This window comes from Ixodes scapularis, unplaced genomic scaffold, assembly GCF_016920785.2.
Source record: "Ixodes scapularis isolate PalLabHiFi unplaced genomic scaffold, ASM1692078v2 PGA_scaffold7__128_contigs__length_106722199, whole genome shotgun sequence".
Taxonomy (NCBI): domain Eukaryota; kingdom Metazoa; phylum Arthropoda; class Arachnida; order Ixodida; family Ixodidae; genus Ixodes; species Ixodes scapularis.
The window spans coordinates 70,901,660-70,925,571 of record NW_024609882.1 but is presented as its reverse complement, the minus strand read 5'-3'; the positions used below and the strand labels follow the sequence as shown (position 1 = coordinate 70,925,571).

The following is a 23,912-nucleotide window of genomic DNA, read 5'->3' as shown; positions in this document are numbered from 1 at the left end:
AAGCAGCGCCCAGCTCGATTGTCGGAAACCGGACCCAAGAAGAGTGAATTGTCTTTTTCTTGGTTTCTTTCGTAAAGAAGAACGCCAACATTTGACTTGCTATTGTTTATCCCTTCATTTCTGACTCATTTGGGGTGGTGTTTCAGCAAATATCTAGGCTTGTACGAAATACCTAGAACAATCACCCTTAAAAATTGAAGTTTCTCTTTTTCTCTTCTCGTCCTGTATGCTATAGTAAGCCGAGATCACTAAATGTGACACATGACAGACAAGCGATTGCCGGAACGAGCATGGAAACACGGAATGTTGAAAAGACAAAACAAGAAATAGGCCTGGTTGGAATTCCTCTGAGCTGTGGCCAGGTAAGAAATTACTCCAGGTAATTTTCCACGCAGTGTATATGCATACCTTTATTTTGCCGCAAGTTAGTGTTAGTGCCAAATATATCAAAGTTGTTCAGGGTGAAAAAAGACTGAAAAAAACGCTTTACGCCTCTGGTCTCCTTCGTCAGAAATCACATGTAAAGCTTAGCCATTTACTTCGCGATTTAGATGACATTAGATATAAATTATTTTTCGAAGGTTTAGAGTCTCGTTACTGCGTTATTAGCGTTACTGTAATAACGCTAGCTTACGTTAATATTATTTTATCCCAAGGGCTAAGTTGGAAACCCTGTAGGAAACTAGAAAAGATGCAATATAGCCGCGTGCGTGTTTCGAGATGGAACGCTTCTCCGTTCCTCTTGGTGATACTTGTTTACTCTTACACCGAGCGTCAAGGATGATGCCGGAATTACTTTTCCTAGTCAGTCTCGCCGAACGTTACTAGGTCCACTCAGTTGGAAAACTGCCATAGAGCCTGCTACGGAAAAGTGGCACCGTTCCACACTCGAGAACAGAGCAAATGGCGATCGCTACGCCGCCATTTTTCCCGCAGCGGCCACTCGGGGAACTGCAGGGCTGCTTGTTTTGGTTCGGGAGCATCGCATTAGAAAGCGCTCGCTGTGATTTTTTTATTTTGGCTTTAATCGACCAATTTGGTGGCGAAACATACACGGTAGAAGGGGTTTCAGGAATGCCAACCCCCGTCTCCCAAGCGAACACGCCACGAATTACTTCCCAAATTTGGACACGCGCAGGTCGAAACGCGCTTAATGAAATCACCGGTGAGACATGGTTGTAAAACAACAATATAAATTGGGCAGCAAAACCTCTTAAACCAAAGACTTTAAAGGCATCACGCACCTGTTATTGTGTATTAATCTCCAATACAAGTTTTACAGAAAGTGCTTTTTACGGTTGTTTTTCACGCAAAAACATGCATTCTGAAAGCTCAAAGTGACCACAGCAAAGAAAAAAAAGATGAAGTTGCCATCTTGGCCCCTTGAGCCTAGGAGTTTCGGTACTTAGGGAACATACAGTTACTCTAGCAGTAGCCATATAAGGCAACTTTCATATTTCAACTCGTCGCTAAAGGGTGTATCGTATTTTGCTCGGTCTGGGTGAACACCAGCGGCCCAGGTTTCAATGGAAAGTTTCCCAACTGGCTGTTCTAGTACCGCTAGTCTCGCCTTGGCTAATTTCCGAGCATTCTAGGCTGAATCTTCGAGAAGCCGAATTTAGTAGATGTGAAGCGGAGCGCAGTATTGCCGACTCATTCACGCCTTCACTCTCGCGCTTACCAGCTGTCACATCGACGCACCGTCGCTAGCTGCTGCTTTTTCGACGTTCATTCTTTCTTTTTTTCTGGCACAAGTGAGCTTAAAATCACATTTTTTTAGTTCAATATTCATCGTCTTTTTGTGTTCCTCCGTGACAGCATTGGTTAGCTATTTGGTTAGTAATTTAAAATATTAAATGCACGTTTTTTGTTGTTGTTTGAAAAGGTGGGAAGGGGCGTACAGTAATAGTTGGAAACTTGGTGGTCGGCCTCGATATAACCTAGCTTTGACAATATACGCTAATAAAAAATTGTAGAGGGCAATACAGAGCGAGAAATGCAATCTCTTTACACAGCTTCAAAGGCTAAACTAGCCAGAGAACCGCCCCCGTGACATTGATCCCTCATATCCCCCTGATAAAATGGTTCAAGCGCAGGTCAGAGGAATCGACGCCACAGGCCTTCGCTGGTTAGTATCGGTTTCGAAGCCCTGTATTAGGATGATATTCCCGAGTCACGTAGTAGCGACTACTACTAAATTTTAACCAAAACTTTGCGTAACGGCTTAATTGTAATGAGGCCAAATATCAGTTTTACAACTGTATGATGTTATAACTAAAACTAAAAAAATATAAAAATAATTTTAGAAATGTTGCCAACTAATTACCGAGATCACCTATTTTCTTGCGGTCTCAGGGTTTGCTACTCATCTCAAAAATTAAGAGCGCCTAGACGATTTTTTTATGTACTGCACCCTGTCAAATCTATCCTGTAGAATCTACGGTGTGTATTAACATCACTCTCATAGTGAGGAGAAATGTTGGTCGGGAAGAGGTATCTTTTCCCTTGGCGATTTATCTAACGAGACAAATCACAAGTCTGGCTACCTCTGGTGTGGCATATTAGAAATTCAATAAGGATTACGTGTCTATGCTCTACACGCCAATATTGACAATGCGAACCTAAGGTGCGATCGCTGCCATATGGAACTTACAATTTCTAGTTGTAAATCAATAAAACTCTCTCGCAACATGATGCACGCCCTTCCTAATCAACGAATAATTCTATCCTTCATGTGCCCTCCTCCAAGTATCGCGGTGTTTTTATTTATTTAACAATACGGAGGGCAAGTTCGTCTGCTCCTTGCGCAGGGGTAGCGGTGACGTCAGAACGCCAAGCCCTGATCGGCTAATCGCGACCCCCCTATCTGAGCGTCGTCTGCTCCTTTGCAACGTCGTCTGCTCGCAACGTCGTCTGCGCCTCTCTTACCTTTCCTGCGACTTTCGGAAGTGCAGAGGCCAGATTCACGAAACCATCTTACGCCAAAAATGTGCGCAAGAACAAATTCGAACAAATTCGTATTCGCGAAATTAAATTTTCGTAAGTTTTGCGCAGGTTACGACGAAATCCTACGACAGCTCCGAAGCTGTCTTACGCACTTCTCACGATAAAATCAGCATGGCCGACAACGTTGCGGTCGCGACGACCCACGGACGTTTATTTTTCTACGTGCGCTTCTCTCGCGTCCCGACTTCAAGCAGCAGGAAAAAGTAAAAAGTACTTGAAACAGACCACGAGGAACAAGAACGCTGGATCCACAAACACCCGGGAAAAACTCCAACGGCCACGATTCCACCGAACGCGACCAAGCGAGCACTGCCCTTATGCTTAGCAGGCACTCCGCGGCTAGGCTACCGTCTGCCCACGACTGGCTGCGGTGCTGAATGGAATATGTCCGCGGGACCTTGGTGAACCCTTCCCGTATTGTACTTTGATCGCTGACCTCAATTTTAGATTAAGAGGTCAATTTCCTCCTCTTGTTATCTCCTTGTTTACCGAGGCAACGGTGACCCCCGCCTGTGAAAAAGCGGTGAATCTCCGACAGACTCAGGAAAGGTAAAGCAGCCTTCGCTTTGACTAGCAGACGTAAAGCAGACGACGTTAAGTGCGCCAACCCGCCGACGCCGTTAAAGGGTGAGGGGTCTCGCCGCACACGAAAGGAGGGAAAAAGTATTTCGGAGGGAACTTGCGGAACCTAACACGCTCACTCTCGGTTCTTAGCAAACAAACCTAAGAGCCTCGGGACACCTCGGCAGTGAGTCCTTTGACTTCCCTCCTTGGTGCGCGTCTGCTATAGTTGTTAGGCAAAAACAACGTACCACTCGAGTTATTTCGTCTGCCCTCTCTGAAAGGCGAAGTCGAGCTCGCTCGTAAAGACCTGCACTTCCGAAAGTCGCAGGAAAAGTAAGACTGACGCAGACGATGTTGCGAGCAGACGACGTTGCAAAGGAGCAGACGACGCCGAGATAGGGGGTCGCAACAGCCAATCAGGGCCCGGCGTTCTGACGTCACCGCTACTTCCTCTCTCATGCGCAGACGACGAAAATGAGCCCACTTGCGAGGCGTACACTGCAGGCCCCGCTAGGGCCCCGGCAGGGGTGGACGTGTACTACATAGTACAGGACATAATGAAAAAGGGAAAACTTCAATGCAATGAAACAACACTCTAACACAAAAAAATAGCAAAAAAAATTAAAATAAACCGTCAGGTTTGTAGAGATCGTAGATGTTCAAGAAAGTCTTCCGGCGATGAGCTGTCGACGAGCTCTTTAGGGAGTCCATTCCAATCAGTTATTGTTTTTGGAAAAAATAAGTTTTTGAAAGTGTTATTGTTACTGCTATATGACAGTGTTGGAATAAATATCTTTCCTGGAAAACCCATGCGGACTATGGAACTAACAATTATAATTAAATATTGGGTTACATCAAAATGAATTGTTTTCTTGTCCCGTTTTAAATATATTTTTTTACAAAATTCACCAAATCGTGCTAAACTTGAATATGGGGCATTAATATATGACCCTGGCTTCATCCTTGCATCTGCAGTAGCAACCATACAAAATCGCTCAACTCGTGTTATAGTTCCTATCACCGCGCAGCTAGCATTATATCCGCGAAAGCATGTGTATGCTTGCCTAAACTCTTCATTTGTAGAAAATTATATTTCCCGGGTTTGTTTCAAAATATTTATCACTCTAATTTAACACTTCGCCAAACAGTATTTTCAGGACAATTTTAGATAACATCACGTACCAATTATCAACTAAAAGCTAGTATCCCCCCTCGTAGCACCTCTACAGTTTAATGCCACGAACCCTCACTGATTGGAATCGCTTTCTTGACCTCATCGTTTCATAGCGTCGCACGGTTAATTTTGTTATAGTAAGCTCAAATTTGTTAAATTCTGTTTCCTGCTTACTCTGTATTTTTGCGTTTTTATTGTTCTTTGCTTTTGCTACGGTGCCCACTCCTTTCTAAAATGTTCTCGGGTGCTGAAAAAAAAAGAATGAATAAAAAAAATGTATATATATTTGCAGAAGTGCTAGACCCGAGTCTAAGTTTCCGTGTGATGATAAAACAACCATTAATGGAGTACCATTCTTAAATTTGTTCTGGCATTTATGGGGAGATATGTAAAAGGATGGTGGAAGAACCGGGCAGTAAGCCAAACTCAGACACTTGTTCGGCAATTCGGGTCGGAAATACCCGGTTTCTAGACGAGAACATTACTTTTTTTTTTCTTGGGGGGGGGGGGGGGGGGGGGGTTTAGGGCCCTAAATTGCCTGACAAACAACATGTTATAGACCAAATAACTCTTCTACTTGTGTTTGATACACATATCATGTCTAAATAATTTTCAATTCGACGGTGTAGCTGTATGGGTTGTGAGATTTTGCCCTCTTGCGTCCTTGGCTAACAACAAACCCTTAAGAAAAAACGCTACTTTCTTGAGTGCCACTTGTTGTTTTCCAAACAACTTTTGAACGTATTTATAACGGGGGAGTATGAGAAATTTGCAGGTGAGTTCCTACGCAAAAACAGATCTCTGTCTCACTCTGGTTTTATCAAGAACGTCCCGTTTGCTTCTGCGTTGACCAATTTTTTATGTGTATATGCATTTATTGTTTGCATAATATTTTTATGCTTGCACCGTTCTCGAAAAAAATATTTACAAAGTACTAAATCATGAACAAGCACTTTCTGTTCATGCCCTGTACTTCACGCCAATAAGTAGAAAAAGGTTTCAGTTCTCTGTTTACATGTGAAAGCTTTTGCGAACTTTTTGTTAATTTTATTTACTCGCTCCGAGGGCGTTCTCTAGACAATTTTTATTCTTTTTGTTTTAATGGAGAAAAATGTATTATATTTACATAAATAGTGTCGTTTGTAAAAGCACGCTCATTAAACAAATTAAAACAAATGTGACACTGCAGAGCGTGGCAGGATTAAGAGGGGTAAAATAGAGCGGCCAGGTTTGTCAGCTCATTAAAAACATGTAAAACATTACAAACTAGGTTAAGGCAGAAACGTGCTTTGTTTTCATCACGCTATATTTGCCACAACATTGAGGTGATGCTTTCTTTTAGGTACGGGCAAAGTAAACATTCAGGTGTATCTAGAGCTCCAATTAGCTCGCAAGCATTTAAAAATGTCAAAACTTTTACATGCACCAAATGTTTTGTTTTTGCCATACCCAGGAAAAACTCGGTGTCGAGGAAGGCCCGTCGTTTCTTCGAGCTGCAGGGCTTGTGTCGCGCTTAGAAGATCTGGGTGAGGTTGAGGCGTTTATTATTGTCCATGAGTACATACTCAATCACTACAATAAATACTACATCAAAGTGTTTCGATCGCAAGGACTGTTGTCTCCGTGGAATGGTCTGCGTTCCTAATTCTGAGAAATGTATCCTAATGTAAAAATTATACGAATTCCGGGTGTATCACGATCAAGTTTACACATGAATTTTATATTAGTATGTTACTAATCGCAGTACAAATAATTTAGAGTTTTCCACAAAGGGATGTCTCAAGGTTTATTTCGCTTATAAGTACAGGTCCTTTATTATTGATATTATAGTTCCAAAAAACTTGTAATTTTGATTGTTTTGCTAAGTTTATTATTGTGCAGCTGCGATTATTGTGTTTTGCCTGAGGTTTCGAGGGAAATCCAAATTTAATATCACAAAAAACTTTAAAACTCTCAGATATAAATGCTTGCTTCTACCATCTGCACAGAGAGACAAATAATAAAATTGATTTAAAATTTGTATCGCGCACATCGAAAAGGTAGATATTTATTTGCAAAAGTTTCCGTACTTACAAAAAACGTACAATTTGGCCAACCCAAAAAGGTATTATTTTTGCACGATAGAGGTTCAGTTGGTGCTTGCGTCCACGCGACTTTAAATTTCATATTGAGGCAGACAGCTATGAGTCTATTTTCGCCGTGCTCGTGTAAATTCCTTCGTGAAAAAAAATGTGTGCAATTTTTCTCATCGCAAGGGAATAACAAGATTTCACCTTTGTTACTAGGGTCGTACTCGAAAAGAAATAAATATATATAAAAATTAAGTGTAATGCTTTCAGTGACACTAATCACTTTCTTCCTAATTGAGCGATGGCTAACCTTACAAAATTTGAGACCCAAACCTGTGTTCTCGAAAAGGAGTGTAAAGTGACGATTTCAAAGCAACCATGAGAGTTGAAAAAAAGACCATTGGCTTCTTCGAGTTTGCAGCACACGAGGACAGTGGAGTTGATATTCTACGATATTTATGTCACCATATAAAATGAACTTCGTATTGCAATTTTACGAGCGGTTAAACCAGGCGAAAGAGGAAAAGTACAACGAGAATGAAATTATACTTTATTCTGGTCTACTTTATGTAGCACCAATCTTTTCTGGTTTTAAAATGATATCAATTTTTTGGAAATGTAAATAGAATGTTTTTTAACTGTAAATACGACTCTCTTTGAGTCTGTATAGGAGCAAAGAAATAAAATGATACATTACTAATACGTCAGCATTATTACATATATGACAGAAAAAGCTGACGGCGTCCGTCTGTGGACAAAACAGCGCAAAGTGAAGTGCGCTGTGTAGAGGAGGAGAGCATTGGAGGGCGAAGTCGAGAGGGAAGCGATATCAAGGAACGGAATCCTACGCGTGCATGGCGCAGCTAGGCTGCAAGGAGGCGACGTCACGGGGCGGAACCCAATGCGCGCGCGGACGCTGGGGCGAGTCTGAACTAGCAGGAGTGCAGAGAGCGCATTCCTTGTTTTGTGCTACAATATAGAGTTTAAACCAAGTACTAGCGCTGGTTCAAGCTAGAGTAATTGGTGGATCCTAAAAGAATGCTTTAGCATGACCCTCGGGAGACGCCACACAGGTTCCGTTCTAGAAAACGCTAACACTGACCCCGTATCGAAATAAAAAATATGCATAAACATTATAGGAAAAAAGAGAGAGCCGAAAGAGAAAGCGCAGCAGAAAAAAAAGGGCAGCGTTAGCGTGTCCCAAAGGGGTACTTGTTTGGCGTTGCCCAAGGATCATCCTAGAGCAATCCACAATATATCAGTGGATCTTCTTCTAACTTTTAATTCAAGATGCATTGATCACTTCGCTTGCACTTTATGTTGATATTTTATGTGTGCAAAAAGTTACTCATCAAGCGTTACTGCAATGTAATGGCCGTCTTTTGGTCATTATTGTTCCCTTTGTGGTTTTGTACGTAACTCCCTTTCCATGGAGATATGCGACAATGCTGCGTGCTTGCTGAAAGTGTCGAACAATATAGGCATACAATATATAAAACGTAATAAACCGTCGTGCTTGTTTAGAGCATGTACCAGTAATTAAGGGCGTTCTTTTCAAACCTCACTATAAAAATTCAAGTTTAAGTTCCGTCATTTTAACCCCTTAGCAAATTTAAATATAATGAGGATTATGGGGACCGCAGTCACAAAATAAAATAGATGGAGCGTTGTCATGATACTAAAAGCAGCTAACATGCAGGTATCAAGCTATTTTAGTATCGTTATTAATGATCTGACTTAGAAACGCACTGTAACTGACCAATTGTTTACTTTGGCGACTGAGTAATATTTCAAGCTATTTGTTACCTAAGTAGTACGCGTAACGTGTGTTCTCAGAATCATGCGCACAGAGCAAATGCCTTCACTTTTTTTACATCTAAATTATTTTAGTTGAATCACGTATAGGATGCTGTCTGCTTCATTTTATACCCGCTCACTAGCACCAGCTGCACCACTAGCGTCTAATATACTAACTCTATAGACCAACTATGACGACGAGTAAACACCTCGATATGTAGCATTAGGCATTTATATCAGCCTGCGACATTTGTTCCAGCGACGTAAAATTTCACAAGAATTTAAAAGAAAGTCATCGCTAGTGTAGCTACGTTCGCCACTGCAGATGTTTTAAAAGAAAATTTTTCAAAATCAGAGACCACATCCATACGGATATTTTCATTTCGACTGGATTTTCCACAGAATCAATGTATTACATGCAGTCATAGTTTCAAAAAAAAAAATGTCATTTATTTCTTCAAATCCAGGATTCATGCCGAATAGATCATAATCATCATGACTACTGGGGAAATGTTGGTGTTACAAATATTAACTTGCTGCAAAGCACACGCTTTTTTCGAATAAAAGAGAACTAGTATCCTAGTACGGTCTGAGGAAAAATATAATTCGAAAATGCGGAAATTTGTGTTTTTTTTTTTTTTTATAAAATATCAAATTTACAACTGCCTTTCACAGTCAGCGCTTTTTTTAGTTGTCTACATTAAATATATGTTTTACATTATTAAAACATCAATAAAAAGATAACCGCAATGCTGGAGGATTCATAATCTTTCTCCCTCTAAATTTCTTAAATATCGGTACGTAATATTTTATGTGCCGCTCCAAAACGGAGTTCACTGACTGCTTTATTTTCGTTGTTTTATGTATTAACTAAATAAGACAGTTAAAAACAAAATGACAGGAATATACTTTTTATTACAATTACGTTTGCAAAATAAATTCTTAAATATTTCGTGAACGATTAGAAGACAAAAACTGTCGAGTGTGCATATGCTTTAAAAATTTATTTTACAAGAGTCCAAATATATCGTTATCGTAAAACAAACTTGATTCGTTCACTCTCACTTGCATCGCCACATCGTTTCTGGAGAGGCATATATTCCATTTCATTTGCAATGTTGCTGCAAAACTTATCAGGACGTTGCAGGTACTGCAACGTCCTGATAAGAGTTCACCACTAATACCAATATTCTACCATTACATGCACTTCCTGATTCATATTATGACATCTGAAATGTTTAGGTCACACGGTTCGAGACTATGGCGACGTCAAAGTTGAAGGCAATACCAACGTCACTTCAGCAAATGCCATGAAAAGTGATTGTGTTGGACAGACTAGCAAAAATGTGAGTTTTTCTTTTCATTTCGTTCATATACTTTTCTTACATTTTTCTGTGATTTTTTCATTAGTGTACCGTTCACAATAATTATTAGGCATGTGATCCGTATACTAAAGCCAAATTGTGATGTTTGAAGTTCATCGCTCACTCGCTATATATTTCCTCGCCCATAGTGGTAGTAGTGCCAAATAAATAAACATATATATATACAGCCAAAAACAAAAGACATCGACATCGACATCGACATCGACGGACAGACGGACGGACGGACGGATGAATGGATGGATGGATAGACATGTTGGTGTCAATCTATCTATCATGTCATGGTCACGAAGTCGCCACTTTGACCTGACGACTTCGTGACGTCACGTGACGTCAATTTCTCCGATAAATTTAGCGGGGAAATTTTTCCGCTAAATTTGACGGCGAATTTTTTTTTCTAAGTTTAGCTTGAGAAATGGACGCCCCGTGACCTCAACACCAATGCAGTTTCCCGTTAAATTTAGCGGGGAAAATGACGCCACGACTTTGTGTCAAATCACCCATGAGCACATTCAGCGGCAGAACAAGAAGAGGAAGAAAGGAGGAGGATGAGGGAAGCACACCGCCCTCTCCTTGTCGTCGTTCTCAGCCGCTTGCGTGCCTAGTTTCCTTTCTTTTCGCCGGTTGGAGGTCCCGTCGCCCGTGTCTAGTTTCCTCCGGCTCATCGGGGCAGTGATAGTCTTCGTCATGTGTGTGCGTACCGTTCGTCACGATGATCACCGATAAAGAAACTAAATGTGTTCGCACATTTGTTGAAAATTCGCTCACGTATGTGTCGTGTGCTAATCATCTTCGCTAATCATCTACCTTCACAGAGTGGAATAGCTCATAATTTGTTTATGTTTAACTTCTGTTCCAGTCTCAGGTTAATTCAACATCTTTACTAATCACGATCTCACCAGCGCCCTTTTACATTTACCCTATTAGTTTGTTTTTTCTGCCATAGTGTACTTTTGAATTGTAAATATTTAATGGTGTTAAGTATTCTTTAACACATAAGAACCGAACTAACTAAATCTCGTCCTCTTGTTCCAGGCAAAGGATGCCGTCGCCGAAGTCCTAAGCTCAGGCTTGATAAGTGTAAACCTTGGTGGTGACCACACTATGCCCATTGGAACTGTTAGTGCTCATGCGGTAGCCATGAATTCTGACATCTCTCTTCTCTGGGTTGACGCCCATAGCGACATTAATACACCTCTTTCTACCACAAGTGGTAAGACATATATCATTATAGTGGCCACTACTGAATTTATAAAGAGTGTCCATCAATTTAAAAAAAAAAAATAATGTATCTGTTTATTTACTACATCGCCTGTTTTTCACATACGGGATTAACAAATACACGCGGTTCAAATACCGCACAGTCATTCACGTATCTCGCGTTTGAGTTCCATGGTCACGTGGAGCAAGCTACCGCCCAATATAAAAAAAAACCATCCGTGCCATATGTTTCCCATAAGGAGTTGAGGGATGATAATGACCGCACGGTGCCCCCAGCGTGGTTTGTCTCAAAGCATGCAACACCCAAAATGTAATATGCAAAGAAACGTAAATATTTATTTTTTAGTTATTAACTGCATGTCCGAAAATAAACTTTTTTTCTTGCGTCGGTTAGCCTCCTTCACTTATGTATGTGGCAACAACTGCACAGTTTTATATTATTTTCTTGAATTAAAATGTATACATTTATTGGACCTTACTGGTCATCAAGTTTTCATTTGGGCAAAAAAATAGATAGCATACAGAGGAAAAGTTGTGTTTCGATATCTGTTGCCGAACGAGGAGCCATTGTTTTTATTTTCGTTTTTGTTGCGCCATAAAATATTCAGATTGTTCATATATATAAGATTGCTGAGTACTGATCTGATTCAAATCCAAGCTTTATGAAAGGCATGGAGGTCATTCAGTGTGAATCCAATAAAGTTCGCCGTTTAATTAAAAGGTGTCAGAGTCATCTTAAGATGGAAAGTTATTGCGTTGGGAAAAAGTAATAATAACAGTAGTCATAATAACAATAATAATGTTTATTTTCACCTACCCCCCCAAAAAAGCAGGTCTTCTCAATGCCGCACAGAGTCAGTCAGGAGAAAATCAAACGTAAAAGAAAATTATTTTCAAACCCCAAAATAAACGCTTTTATGGGACAACTTGCATTTTATACGTTATAGAATCATTTAGATAGTGGCCCAGCAAACATAATGACCCCGACTTCCCGACTCTAAAAGTACCAAAATGCTGTCAATAGAATTTACCATAAAACTATATGAGGTGTTCTAACCCTTAGCGCCCTAGGTTCTTGCTGATCCCATTACATCCAATGTTTTCGGTACCAGGGCACATACATGGAATGCCTGTTGCATTTCTCCTTCACGAAATGGAGCCGTTTCTGACAAAGCCGGAAGGTATGGAATGGATTCAACCCTGGTGAGCACTTACTTTAATTGTTTACTTATATATTTTGGTATTTTTTTTGGAATACATTAAATCTTATTTTTATTAAAAGATTAATAATACAATTTTTCAGTAAACATTGCTTAAGTGACAAAATCATCCGCCTCGTTCCTAAAGAATACGTTTAAAGGTTTTCAATTCAAGCAGTAAATAAAATGGCATGATATGGCAAGTAAGCGTTGAAGATACAGATACTCAACACTTTTGTGTCAAGCCGCCCCTCCTTTAGACGGTCGAGTATGTTGAGACCAACATCACTTATATTACACGACGATAAAACTAAGTATAGTTAGGCTTTTTTTAAGTTTTCGAAATTTTCACATATAATTTTTTTTATAAACATGCCAGTAGGGTCATTTGATAACTGCGGGCACTAGACATGGAGCTACAGAAAAGAATGCGCTTAAAAGATATCAGTTTGATTATATCTGGAAGCTAAGCTTAAGACCGTCAGTAAGGTATTTTAAGCGAATTCGTAAGTACTATAATGTAACTATATACTTCAAAAACGTTTATCTATGATTCCATGAGAAGATATTCTAAAAAAACACTTTAATTCCTGAAAGCATACCAACTTACGCAAGATTTCTGTTTCAGTGTTCACAAGGACAATTTTGCGTACATTGCCTTGAGAGCTATCGACCCTTACGAAAGGTAACCTAAGTTTTTATATATTACATTTTTCGCTATGATAACCAGGAGCTTTAAAGTAAGCTGATAAGGTTCATAAAAACGAACGAGTCAAAGTTGAAATCTAGCGTGTTTCTGTCTTGTTAATTTGAATAACACAAGCATTTGATACGAATGTGTCAATAGACGCGAGAAAACCCAAAAAAATGACCAATGGGTGTGACGTCATACCCAGAGTTTTCAACTCCCTTGCACTCGCAACTTGTCAAAGAACACAGGCGGCACTTTCCATTGCTCAGGTAGGGCATGCCGAAGGTACGGAAATGTTCAGATCTCTGCATAATACGTCACAATTCTCTCCTCCCGTCGAATACTCAGGGAAGGAGGGGCTTTAGCACAATTTTTAATATGCTGGTGAGGCTACTTGGTGCATCAATCTTAAATATAATTCCTATAAATTCGTGATACTAAAAGCCAATTAAAGACTATTCAAGTGTTATTTTTAGAAAGCAAGTCTTAGGTGCCCGTTTCCGGCTTGACCGGCTTCGGCGTCGCCGTCGCGTCGGCGTAACCGTGAGGTCACGTGACCCCACCCTTGAGGTCACGTGACCCCCAGGTCACGTGACGCCCCAAGATTACGTGATCCCCCCCTCCACGCGACCCCTTCCCAGGTCACGTGACCCCCTGAGGTTTCGTAACCCCCCCCCCCCCCCGAGCACACGAGACCCTCAGTACCCTTCCCTCCTCCGAAAAAGCGTTCCAGTTTTTTTTTCGGGGGGGGGGGGGGGGGGGGAACGCAGTGTTTGGCGAGTTCGAAACACCTTATCTTCTTCCGGTCATCTACATTGCTAGATTAATTGATAAGAACACGAGTAAAAACACAAAGCAGGAAGCGTGAAAATAGCTCCATGAAGGAGGCAAGATCTTTAGTGTTGTGAACGCCATTCAGGATGCGTCCAGCTGTCTATGGGTCACTCAAAATAAAGAAATAAGTGAAAATAAAAATAATAATCCTCTCCTTGCGTTTTAGAGCGCAGCTCTTAGGCGCCCGTTTCCGGCTTGAGTGGCGTCGCCGTCGCCGTCGGCGTCGGCGTAACCGCGCGTTGCATTATGGGCAAATTTCCCCGCTAAATCTAGCGGAAAAATTTTCATGCTAATTCTGGCGAAAAAATTTTCCCACTAAATTTCACGAAAAATTTCCCCGCAAAATTCAGCGGAAAATTTTCCCCGCTAAATTTAGGAAAAAAAATCCCCGCTAAATATGGCGGAAAAACTTCCCTGCTAAATCTAACGGAAAAATTTACCCGCTATATTTAACGAAAAAATTTCCCAGCTAAATATCGCGGAAAAATATTCCCGCTAAATCTCGAGAAAAAATTTCCCCGCTAAGTTTAGCGGAAAATTTCCCTACTAAATCTAGCGGAAAATTTTCTCGCTAAGTCTCGCGGAAAAATTTCCCCGCTAAATGTTGCGGAAAAATTTCCCCGCTAAATCTAGCGAAAAAATTTCCCCGCTATATATAGCGGAAAATTTTCCCCGCTAAATATAGCGGAAAAATTTCCCCGCTAAATCTAGCGGAAAAATATCCCCGCTAATTCTACCGTAAAAATTTCCCCGCTAAATCTAGCGGAAGAATTTCCTCACTAACTGTAGCGCAAAAATTTCTCTTGGGGGGCACGTTACCTGGGAAGTCAGGTGACCCCCCGAGGTCACGTGACACCCCCCAAGTCACGTGACCCTCCTTCGCGTGACCCCCCCGCGTTAACCCCCTTCCCCCGAGGTCACCCCTCCTCCAGATCACGTGACCCTTCCACCCCGCCCCCCCCCCCCCCCCCCCCCGAGGACATGTGACCCTTCCCTCCTCCTCCTCAATAGCTGTGCTGTAATTCGGTTTCTACAGGAAGTTGTATTTTTATGCTCAGTTATTAAAAAAAAATGAAATAATAAAAGCATGAATTAAAGAACATATATAGTGTACGTTTGTGGTAATGTTTCCACGAAATAATGTTTTTGTTGCAAAACATTATACCGCTATATGCAATTTAGATGGAGGTCACGGCTCACTCTAGGCCCTGCCCATTACCACTGAATTGGCTTGGCTGCTCGGCCGAACACGCTCAGAAGACTAGTGTTCCCAATAATAATAGTTGGGGTTTTGTGGATATTTATACAGCATGTAGTTGGTGAGCCATTTCAATTTTGCGACAAGTCCCTCGCTGTAGATGAGAAATTTAGCCAGTGCACTTCAACCGCCAGCCTGGGGTCTTTAACGTGCACCACGCAGTAGTGCTTCACGACCGCACGCCGGTACGGGGACTGAACTCAGAGTCCGCGGGTTCTGCGGCGCGAGCTTTCGCTCCACTGTTCCGATCTGGTATGCGCTAGCCCACACGGCCACCAATCCCCCACCCCTAGTGTCTCCTTTTCGCGACATTTGGTGCATCTGGTCTGGCGACTGACACCTCTTGCTAGTCGTGCGAGCAGACGCGCGGCAGCCAACATCATTGCCTGGTATTCCACCACCATCTATAATCGTCTGTAATGCCCAATGGACGAGTACATGAAAGAATATTACCTAAACCACCTCTCCGACTGGTGTGTTTAGCGTCCTATCTCACCCATACATCAAAAGTGGTCCCAAAGTTGCAACAAAGGACGTCACAGAAGCCGAAGTGTCATGTTATCAGAGGTCGGAATCTTGGCGGTTGGTCGAAGAAATGATGGCGAAAATCATGAGCGAACGCGAGTGTCGTAGCCGTCGCGGTGTCCCAACTTCTAGCTGCCGAAACTCCCGTGGAAGGACACGCTGGAGAGCCATCTGCAGCATGACAGGCGTCTGCCACATGCACCACCACTGCTGGGACACCGCCACGATCGCAACCGGCGACAGCATGAAAATTTTGTAACGTCATCAGGCAGAAATAAAAAAAAAAAATCACTTTTTTCGACGCATTAAACATGCCAGTATGAGACTCCTTCCAGTCACAGTAACGAAAGCTGCGCATCGGCGTCCTTTTTCGCTTCCGTTCGTCTGCTATTCCACACCGTGTTAAAACTTCTGCAGCGTGCACAAGACGCGACCACGAAAACGGCGTTGTAGCGTTTCATCATGCACATCCATAGCCTCCTATATACTGACAAAGCCTGGCAGATCACCACGAGAAGTTCCCGCCGAAATGGAAAAGGTGGAGCGACAGACTACGAATGAGAGGAGGGCCACGTGACTGGCGTTGTGCTGCGGCGAGACGCCGAAACCCACTTTTACCCAGCGAACAGGTGTGCTTCGGGTAATCGCCGCTGCAAAAGCTCTGCGCTGACGTCCAGGTTTCGTGATAAAGGGCTCCTTGATGCTCTCTGCTACTAGATTATAGCGCTCCAAATCTACATCTGGGCACTCTAGGGCTACGTCGTCTAACTGCCAGGCTTTGTGAGTCTATACGAGGCTGTGGCACAAGCTATGGTTCAGTGCACGCGTCTGTAGGCGTCTGTCAATATGCCATAGAAAGCGTCGGAGAGGGAAAAGAAAAAAAAGGAAGAGAAGTATGCTGTTTTCTTAGCTTTCCCGTTCTTTGTATAGACGATTGCAAGCTGGGCGACTGGCCGCCGCCATGTCTCTGCTCGAGCAGGCACGCCCGTGCGATTACGAGCTTGCCAAAGCTACGTTCACCCGCGCGTTGCACGCGCTTGCACGCATGGGGCACCACTTGTGGCGCCATGCTTGCAATTGTCTATTTGCTTTGCATGGCACCAGCGACCAGGTTGAGTGAGCGTTATGACGCAAAATTAAAACGCAACCCAAAACTTTACGCTTTGGCAGGCCAGGTAAACTGCAAAACATAAGAGATACTCGCCTTTCGAAGCGAAATGTCGAGAACACACCTGGACATACTTGATGTGAGCCAAACGCCCGATTGCCTTCAGCTGAAAGAGCTGAAATGCTCGCAATGTCTTACCTGTGTAGGCGTCTTCTCGATATTGAAACCATGGCCATAATTACGACGGTTGTAAAATTCAAAGAGCAGCGGGGACGCTTTAACGGGAATCAACAATTTTATACAACAACACACTCAAACGAACAAATTAAGCCAGATCGAGCAACGTAGTTTACAAGAGACGCTAGGCTTAGGTCAGTGCCGCTACAAAAACAAGCACCCGCACAGTGTTTCTGAAGGCGCGTGCTTGCAACACTTGAGTATTGCAAACTACGTCGGTCCCGAGCAGGTCTTCCTCTAAACACCTCGTGAGCGCAAAACGACTCGCACTCATAAAAACAGACGAGCTCGGCAAGCTGCGGTCGTTAAGCGCTCATCAGAGGCCGACGGCTATGTTTCTCATTGTTTCACACCAATGCCGAAAAGACGAGCTAGGGATACTTTTCAAAACAGTAATGACTCTATCTAGATTATTTGTTTTTTAAACATAAAATATTGTCTGTAGAAATACTATTACGGCCCATAAACCAATGTCAGCTGAGAAATGAAGCGCAGGTTACCGCGTTCCTGGGCTGGGCCTAGGCGGGTTCCCTCCACCTAAATTGTGTCTATCAACATAAATCTTGCGCAAGATCTTCTTTTTTTTCAAGAAAAAGCAAATGAAAAAAATATGTCCCCCACATCAGATCTTTATATGTGCTTTTCTAATTGAGTGTTCAATTTAAGCTTAAAATTTTGGTTTATAAATAAATAAACAATATTCGCTTCTATCGTGTGAAGCCCTAAGGACCCGTTACAATTCTTGTAGGCTTCCGCCACTATCGGAGGAAGTATTTTGACCATGTATATTTTTATCTGTTCGCTCCAAAACGCGTTTATAGTTCGTAACTATCGACATCGTACCCATTCTTCCAACAGAGCGGCATAAAACTGCATGCTTAATATATGCACCGCAGATATGCCCTTCTTTACAAGCACATATACCAGTCCGGCAAAGCCAGTGAAACGTATCCTAAATCTTTCCATATAGTCTTGAACTTTGATACACTCGAAAAGCTAATATAAAAAGAACAATATCCGAGCGCACGTTGAACAATATCTTTATATTTTGTTTTCTCTGCAGCCTTTCTAAGCTAGGTAAAACAGGGATCAAAGTTTTGCTCATACGAATTGCAAGTTATATGTGACTACTTTTGCAGATATTTCATGGATAAGCTCAGAATTACACTTTACAGTATGGATGACGTCGACCGCATTGGCATCACCGAAGTTATACGACTCGCTCTCAGACAAATCAACCCGAGGTATGCATACGAGGAGCTCTCTTTTACACTATATTTGAGTTGGCCTTTAATCTAAAATAGTTCAATATTTACGAATTTGATGCATGCTCGCTTATGAGGCTTTCCGTTTTAATGACGGTCACAGATCTAGTGATTCTTGTAGGCTACCTTTACGGAGCTTACAATACTTGCCAACGTAGTTAGTGGAACTGTGGCACTTCACCCCCAATATACTTTGCGACTCAGTGGCTAAGTTCACGTGCATTATGCATTACAAGATTAAATAACTAACCGCTTATATCATGGACGTTGTGACGAGTCCGCACTGCAACTAATAGGATTGCGGCACTTGTTAATAATAGTGCCTAAAAACAAATCAGAAAGCAATATTTGTGAATAGAGTAAGTTAAGCCCTTCCAATTATTAAGTTGTCAATGACAATAACTCGTTGAAAAAACAAAACAATAAAAAGATCAGTGCGCAGTATAGTAAATAATGCAAGGTTCGAGCGGGCTCCATAACTTGATTAGTAATGTTAATGTTGTACAAATATTGTACATACCAAGGCATCTGGACCCTGTTTAACCTGAGACAGCAATAAAGTTGGTAGGCCTCTTATTCTAGAGAACACTTTTTTTGCCACCTGCCTTTCTAATTTAGGATGAATTATACTCATCTCTGAAGCGATATTTGCAACAGTAACGACTATCCTCTGCCTTCACAGTTTTGCCCTCTACCGATTTGTGTCCTTATACCACGAATAAAGGAAATATCTCACTCGCAAAAGCATTTGTGTTAATGCGCACAAATACGTGACGTTTATTTTACAGAGGCACCAGGTCACTACACGTCAGTTTCGACATAGACTCAATCGACATGCTGATTGTTCCAAGCACTGGAACTCCCGGTAACGTGAATCCGGTTTGGATTTATTTATTCCATGATATAGAAATAGACAAATCTTGCAATGAGTTTATCGTAGATTTTTTGATCATTTAATGTGCTGCAACGCACGATAACACTATTCTGTGACTTGTGATTTTGGCTTTTATTTTCCGGTTAGGATATTTGAGAATTAAAAACTAATTATGCATAATAAATTAGAGTTCTTATCCCTCAATTACATTCGCCATTTAGTCGTGTCTGTTTTACATGGATGCGGCAATAAGAGATATCTGAAAACAAAAATAAACTTCAAAAGTATAAACACCGGTTCAATACTGCATTCAATTTTGATTCAGTTTGAATATAGAAAATGGCAGTCTAGTTGCGTGAGGTATTCAACTCAATATTAGCGAAAATTGCCGTTACCATTTGAAACTCAATGGTATGTTCCTCCGCGGCACATGCCTCTCCAGTACGTGCCGCAGTCGCACCTAACGTAAAATCTCAGAAATACACTAATATTATTAGAAAAATAGTCATTCATATTTAGGTGTCTTGGTTGTCCCATCAATCTTTAGGTTTATAATAACGATTATTTATTGTTTTATTGATGTAAATAACACGAATTGTGGCACCAAAAAGATACTACGAAAGTCAAATGTGAGTGATACGGCTTACCCAACTTATGAAAAATAAAGCAAAACGCTTTGATATGCGTTAAGAGGAAATTCAATGTGTGAACTTAGATTTGAGTAGCGAAGTGTAAGTTTTTGAGGCAACATTTCTCAAGTAAAGTGTATAATATTAAAACTGATAATTGATGTACATATTGACTATCATATGCATAAATATTACGCATCAATTAAACATCTTCATGGATGAAGGTTTTAAAGTTTTAAAACCCTGTTTGTTCCAGCCACATGAAGCAAAGTCTTATATACCGGTGCGGTGCTAGAAATCGTATAAATTTTGTCAAGTTGAATTTTAATTTCAGTAAATTAGTAAAAAAATCACGGAGTTCATTAGGCCCCTTCCTGCTTACAGCTGTCACTTTCTGTGTCCAGTCTTAGTGACGAACTCGGCCTTGTATTTAATGATTTGCGAGTAATAATAGAAGCTACGGCCCACCAAATGCCTTTTAAAAAACACAGTCATTTCTTGTGTTCTTACTGTTTTGTATAGGCGTGGGCAAATCGATAGCACTAAATATATTAAGAAAATTATTAAATTATCTGATGTCACTTTTTTTACAGTAATAGGCGGGCTTTCTATGCGCGAGGCGCTGGTAATAGCCGAAGAGGTGCACAGATCCGGTAATCCTTCGCTTCATTAATTCCTAACCTTCCATTTCGTACCTTATGCAAAAATACTATATACTTCGTTACACCTGAAGTCTGGACGCTGCAGGCGCTACGAGACGATAGAGCAGATCATATTGAGTCATAAGCGGAAGCTCGTGGTGCTCGTTATATTGTTATACATGATGTATCATTGCTGGACCAATGATGTGCACGAAAGGACCAGTAACTTGCGATTTTATAATGTGTGATTGGGACTGCGTGTGTTCGTGTCTTCGAATGCGGTCGCACCTGTTCCACACGTAAGTTTGTAGATAATAATGACAAATTAAACAACGTGGCCGTCAAATATATTATTGGGCTTTCCTAGTTGTGATTAACATCGACAGGGCTTGCACTTATTCCGCTGTCAATTTCTAAACGAAGTCACTCCAATTTTATGCGCCTGCGTGATTCAAATTTTATCAAAGCGGATTCTACTTTGAGTTCTGAGAGCGTCAATTTACATTACGTACTCAAGGTGAAAGCAGATCAGGAAATAGACACGCGTGCAGCAACAGGAAAAAATATCTAAGCGTCGGTTTTTAAGCGCTAGGCCTTCGTAAGACAGTTGGGAGCGCCTGCTCTCCAGACAACCAATAATGGGCAAAGTTCATCTCAAAAAGAACTAATGCTGCTCGTTTCTGACACCAGGCAAAGTTTTACCTGGGATCTGATTTTGGCAAGAGCGTTCTCGACTGCAGATCAACCTTGACGCCGAGCTTTTAATCAACCAATGAGGCAGTTTTGACCAGTTTGCGAGTTACAATGAGGCAATATATCGGCAAAAACATCTCTCCAGCATGCAAATAGCGAGAAAGGTCTCGCAGAATTTGATGTGCTCGTCCGTAGTACTACATCATCAACCGGCCAATTTCAGCTGATGTACGGCAGCATAACAACACGAGATTTGCAAAACAAAGAGCGGGTTGTCAATGGCTTCGCACGTGAAATAGTAGACGGTCACAACCCTAGCCAGCTTTCGATCTCGATTTTTAGCGGCGCTCGATTCGTTCCAGGTAAGTAACATTTTTCCGGCCTGTTAGGAGAACATCTACGGCATTTTCATGTTTTGATTTACTCTGCGAATGGCGCTTCGTAGCAGACAACAGCGTTCTTCTATCGCGTTAGCAGGCAAAGCCTCTGTGAACCTTATCTTCATTTGCTCCGCGCGAGGAAAATTAAATTTCGCTCTCGTTCTTGCAGTTACCGAAATCGAACTTCTGAAGACCTGGTTCAGCCCTTTTAAATGTTGCGCATGGCTTCGTCTCTGTTTGTGTTAAGGGAACCTTTAACCTTCCCGCGTAATTGCATATCCAGGCAACAGACAGGAGAAGCACGCAGCTTTGGTCAAATTTCGCCATCCTAAATGCCTAACTTGCCAGTAGTAAGACTTTGCCCCAAGTTCTTCATTAGTAAGAAAATACTTTTATCTTGCTTTTTTATAACTTTTTCCTTCCACATTACTGCCAAAGTGCCAAATATAAGCTAAAATTGTCACGTAGTAACCAATCAGCCAGCATACCCCCCCCCCCCCCCCCAATACCAGGCAGTGAATCGCAATGGTGAATTCCGAATTCCGCGCTCGTAGAATTTGAGGGCTCCAAAAGCACCCCCTTTGCAGTGAGCATATTACGTTGGCAGATCAGGCTTAAGTTAGTCATCCTCCCCTTGTAGATTAGTGGCAGCTTCCACACCGAGAAGTGCCTCCAAACTCGCCGAACTTGACTCGTAGGATTTCATGGAGCTCGCCTGAAGTTGACAAAAACGCGCTACGGAATTCCTTGAACGCGGCGGTGCGGTGTGTACGTGCGGCCGGACCACACTGGGCCAGACGGCCGGGCCGTCCGGTTGGACCTGTACGGATATGCCGGTTGTTTACGCGGGATTGTGACGGCTCGAACGATTCTACTTTGCGTAGATCAGGATTGCAAAGCCGGGGCTGGTGCGTGGCAAATCGTGAGCGTTGACATCTGTGATCGTGGAAGGTAGAACGAGAAAAAGAAGGGCAGAAAATCAGAAGATGGGACACGCAAGGTTAGGAGTGCTTATTTCGTCGCCACCCGATTGTTGACCTTTTTGCACTGCATGACGCCGGCGCTTTCTCGTGCTATCAAGCAAGAACAGATTGGGCAACGACCGTGCAAGTGATGGTTTGTTACCTCTTTGCATTTATTAAAGTCTTAGAAGCAATCTAAACTTTACCGATGGCGATCGCTGTGCGTTTCACGCTGCTTCTAGGCGGCCGAAAGATATGTGACGGTGGCGAACGCGGACGTCTCTCTCGTTATTTGTGGCATGGGCTCAATGGTACTAATATTATTGTTTGTCCTTTGTCGCGTGTTATTTCTAGAAGCCGGATATTTAGTCGCTAAAAAAGTCACTTTTTGGCGCCTATAAACGGCACTAAAAATTCGTAATAGGCATTTATAGGCAAAATCATTTTTATTCACAGGGTGCTTTTGAAAGCATTTAGGGCCTCTGTGATTCAAAGAAATGCAGAATGAAGTAGTAAAATGAGGAATTACAATTGAATTTGTCAAGCGTTCGAAATAAGAGTCGACTCAAGCCTACAGCGGTACTAAGATGTACTATGGTGTACATAGTATTCAAAATAGAAACAATATAAAAAAATAAAAACAATTGAAAACAAGCACCATCTCAAGATTTTCAGGTCCAAACTTCTGTCTTTTGTCGCTCAGAACAACTTTGTGCGCAGAAAAAGAGCGTTCCAGGACAACTGATCTGAGAGGGGCGTATTTATACTTAGAAATATTTAATGCTTTCACACCCTCTGGTACCCTGGAGTGTTCCCCGGTGAGGACCTTCGAAACTTCTTTGAGTACAAAAAACCCACAATTTTGCTCAAGACGAACTGAAGCTTTGAACGAACTTGTACAGCAGCGAGACCTGCGGGGACGGCGTCGAATCGTTCTTGAACGTTTGAGATGAGCTCAATGTTCCGAGGCAGAGTTTTGCCAGCGCTTTCGAGGCTCTTAGTTGTGCCCGCCAGAAACGTGAACTTGGAGCACAAATACGCCAGGTCACCTTCAAGAGTTTCCTCGCGCAGGCCATCTTGAGCCGTTCTGACTGCTAATCTATCGTCTGCTTAAAATATGTTAATGAACAACTTCAGACTAACAGAGGTAGTACTACAGCACGGCTTTAAGCCGCGTTTTCCATCTCGTCACGATGGGTTTTGATGGAAGAGGCACCCCTGAAAGCTGTTCCTTAAATGCACAACCACGAGACGGTAACTTAAGGAACACTGCCTTCACAGCAGCAACGAGATCGTTTGCATGCTTGAAGTGTTTTCTTAGCTCTCCGCAAATGCGGTGAACGCTATTAGTGAGAAATGTGACGTGCAACATCCGCGGGTAGAAAGCCTTCGGGAGGAGGGCA

At 42.1% G+C, this 23,912-nt stretch overlaps 1 protein-coding gene across 1 annotated transcript in view; it reads left to right on the top strand.

Moving 5' to 3' along the window:
• Positions 1-23,912, top strand: part of LOC8038862 (arginase-1-like) — a 41,726-nt gene that overhangs the window by 6,029 nt on the left and 11,785 nt on the right. The window contains exons 2-10 of the mRNA XM_040220338.3: positions 236-362; positions 6,198-6,270; positions 9,853-9,956; positions 11,028-11,205; positions 12,326-12,416; positions 13,041-13,097; positions 18,205-18,309; positions 19,119-19,195; positions 20,427-20,486. Coding sequence (XP_040076272.3) covers positions 236-362; positions 6,198-6,270; positions 9,853-9,956; positions 11,028-11,205; positions 12,326-12,416; positions 13,041-13,097; positions 18,205-18,309; positions 19,119-19,195; positions 20,427-20,486 — 872 coding nt within the window. The remainder of the gene's footprint in view (positions 1-235; positions 363-6,197; positions 6,271-9,852; positions 9,957-11,027; positions 11,206-12,325; positions 12,417-13,040; positions 13,098-18,204; positions 18,310-19,118; positions 19,196-20,426; positions 20,487-23,912) is intronic.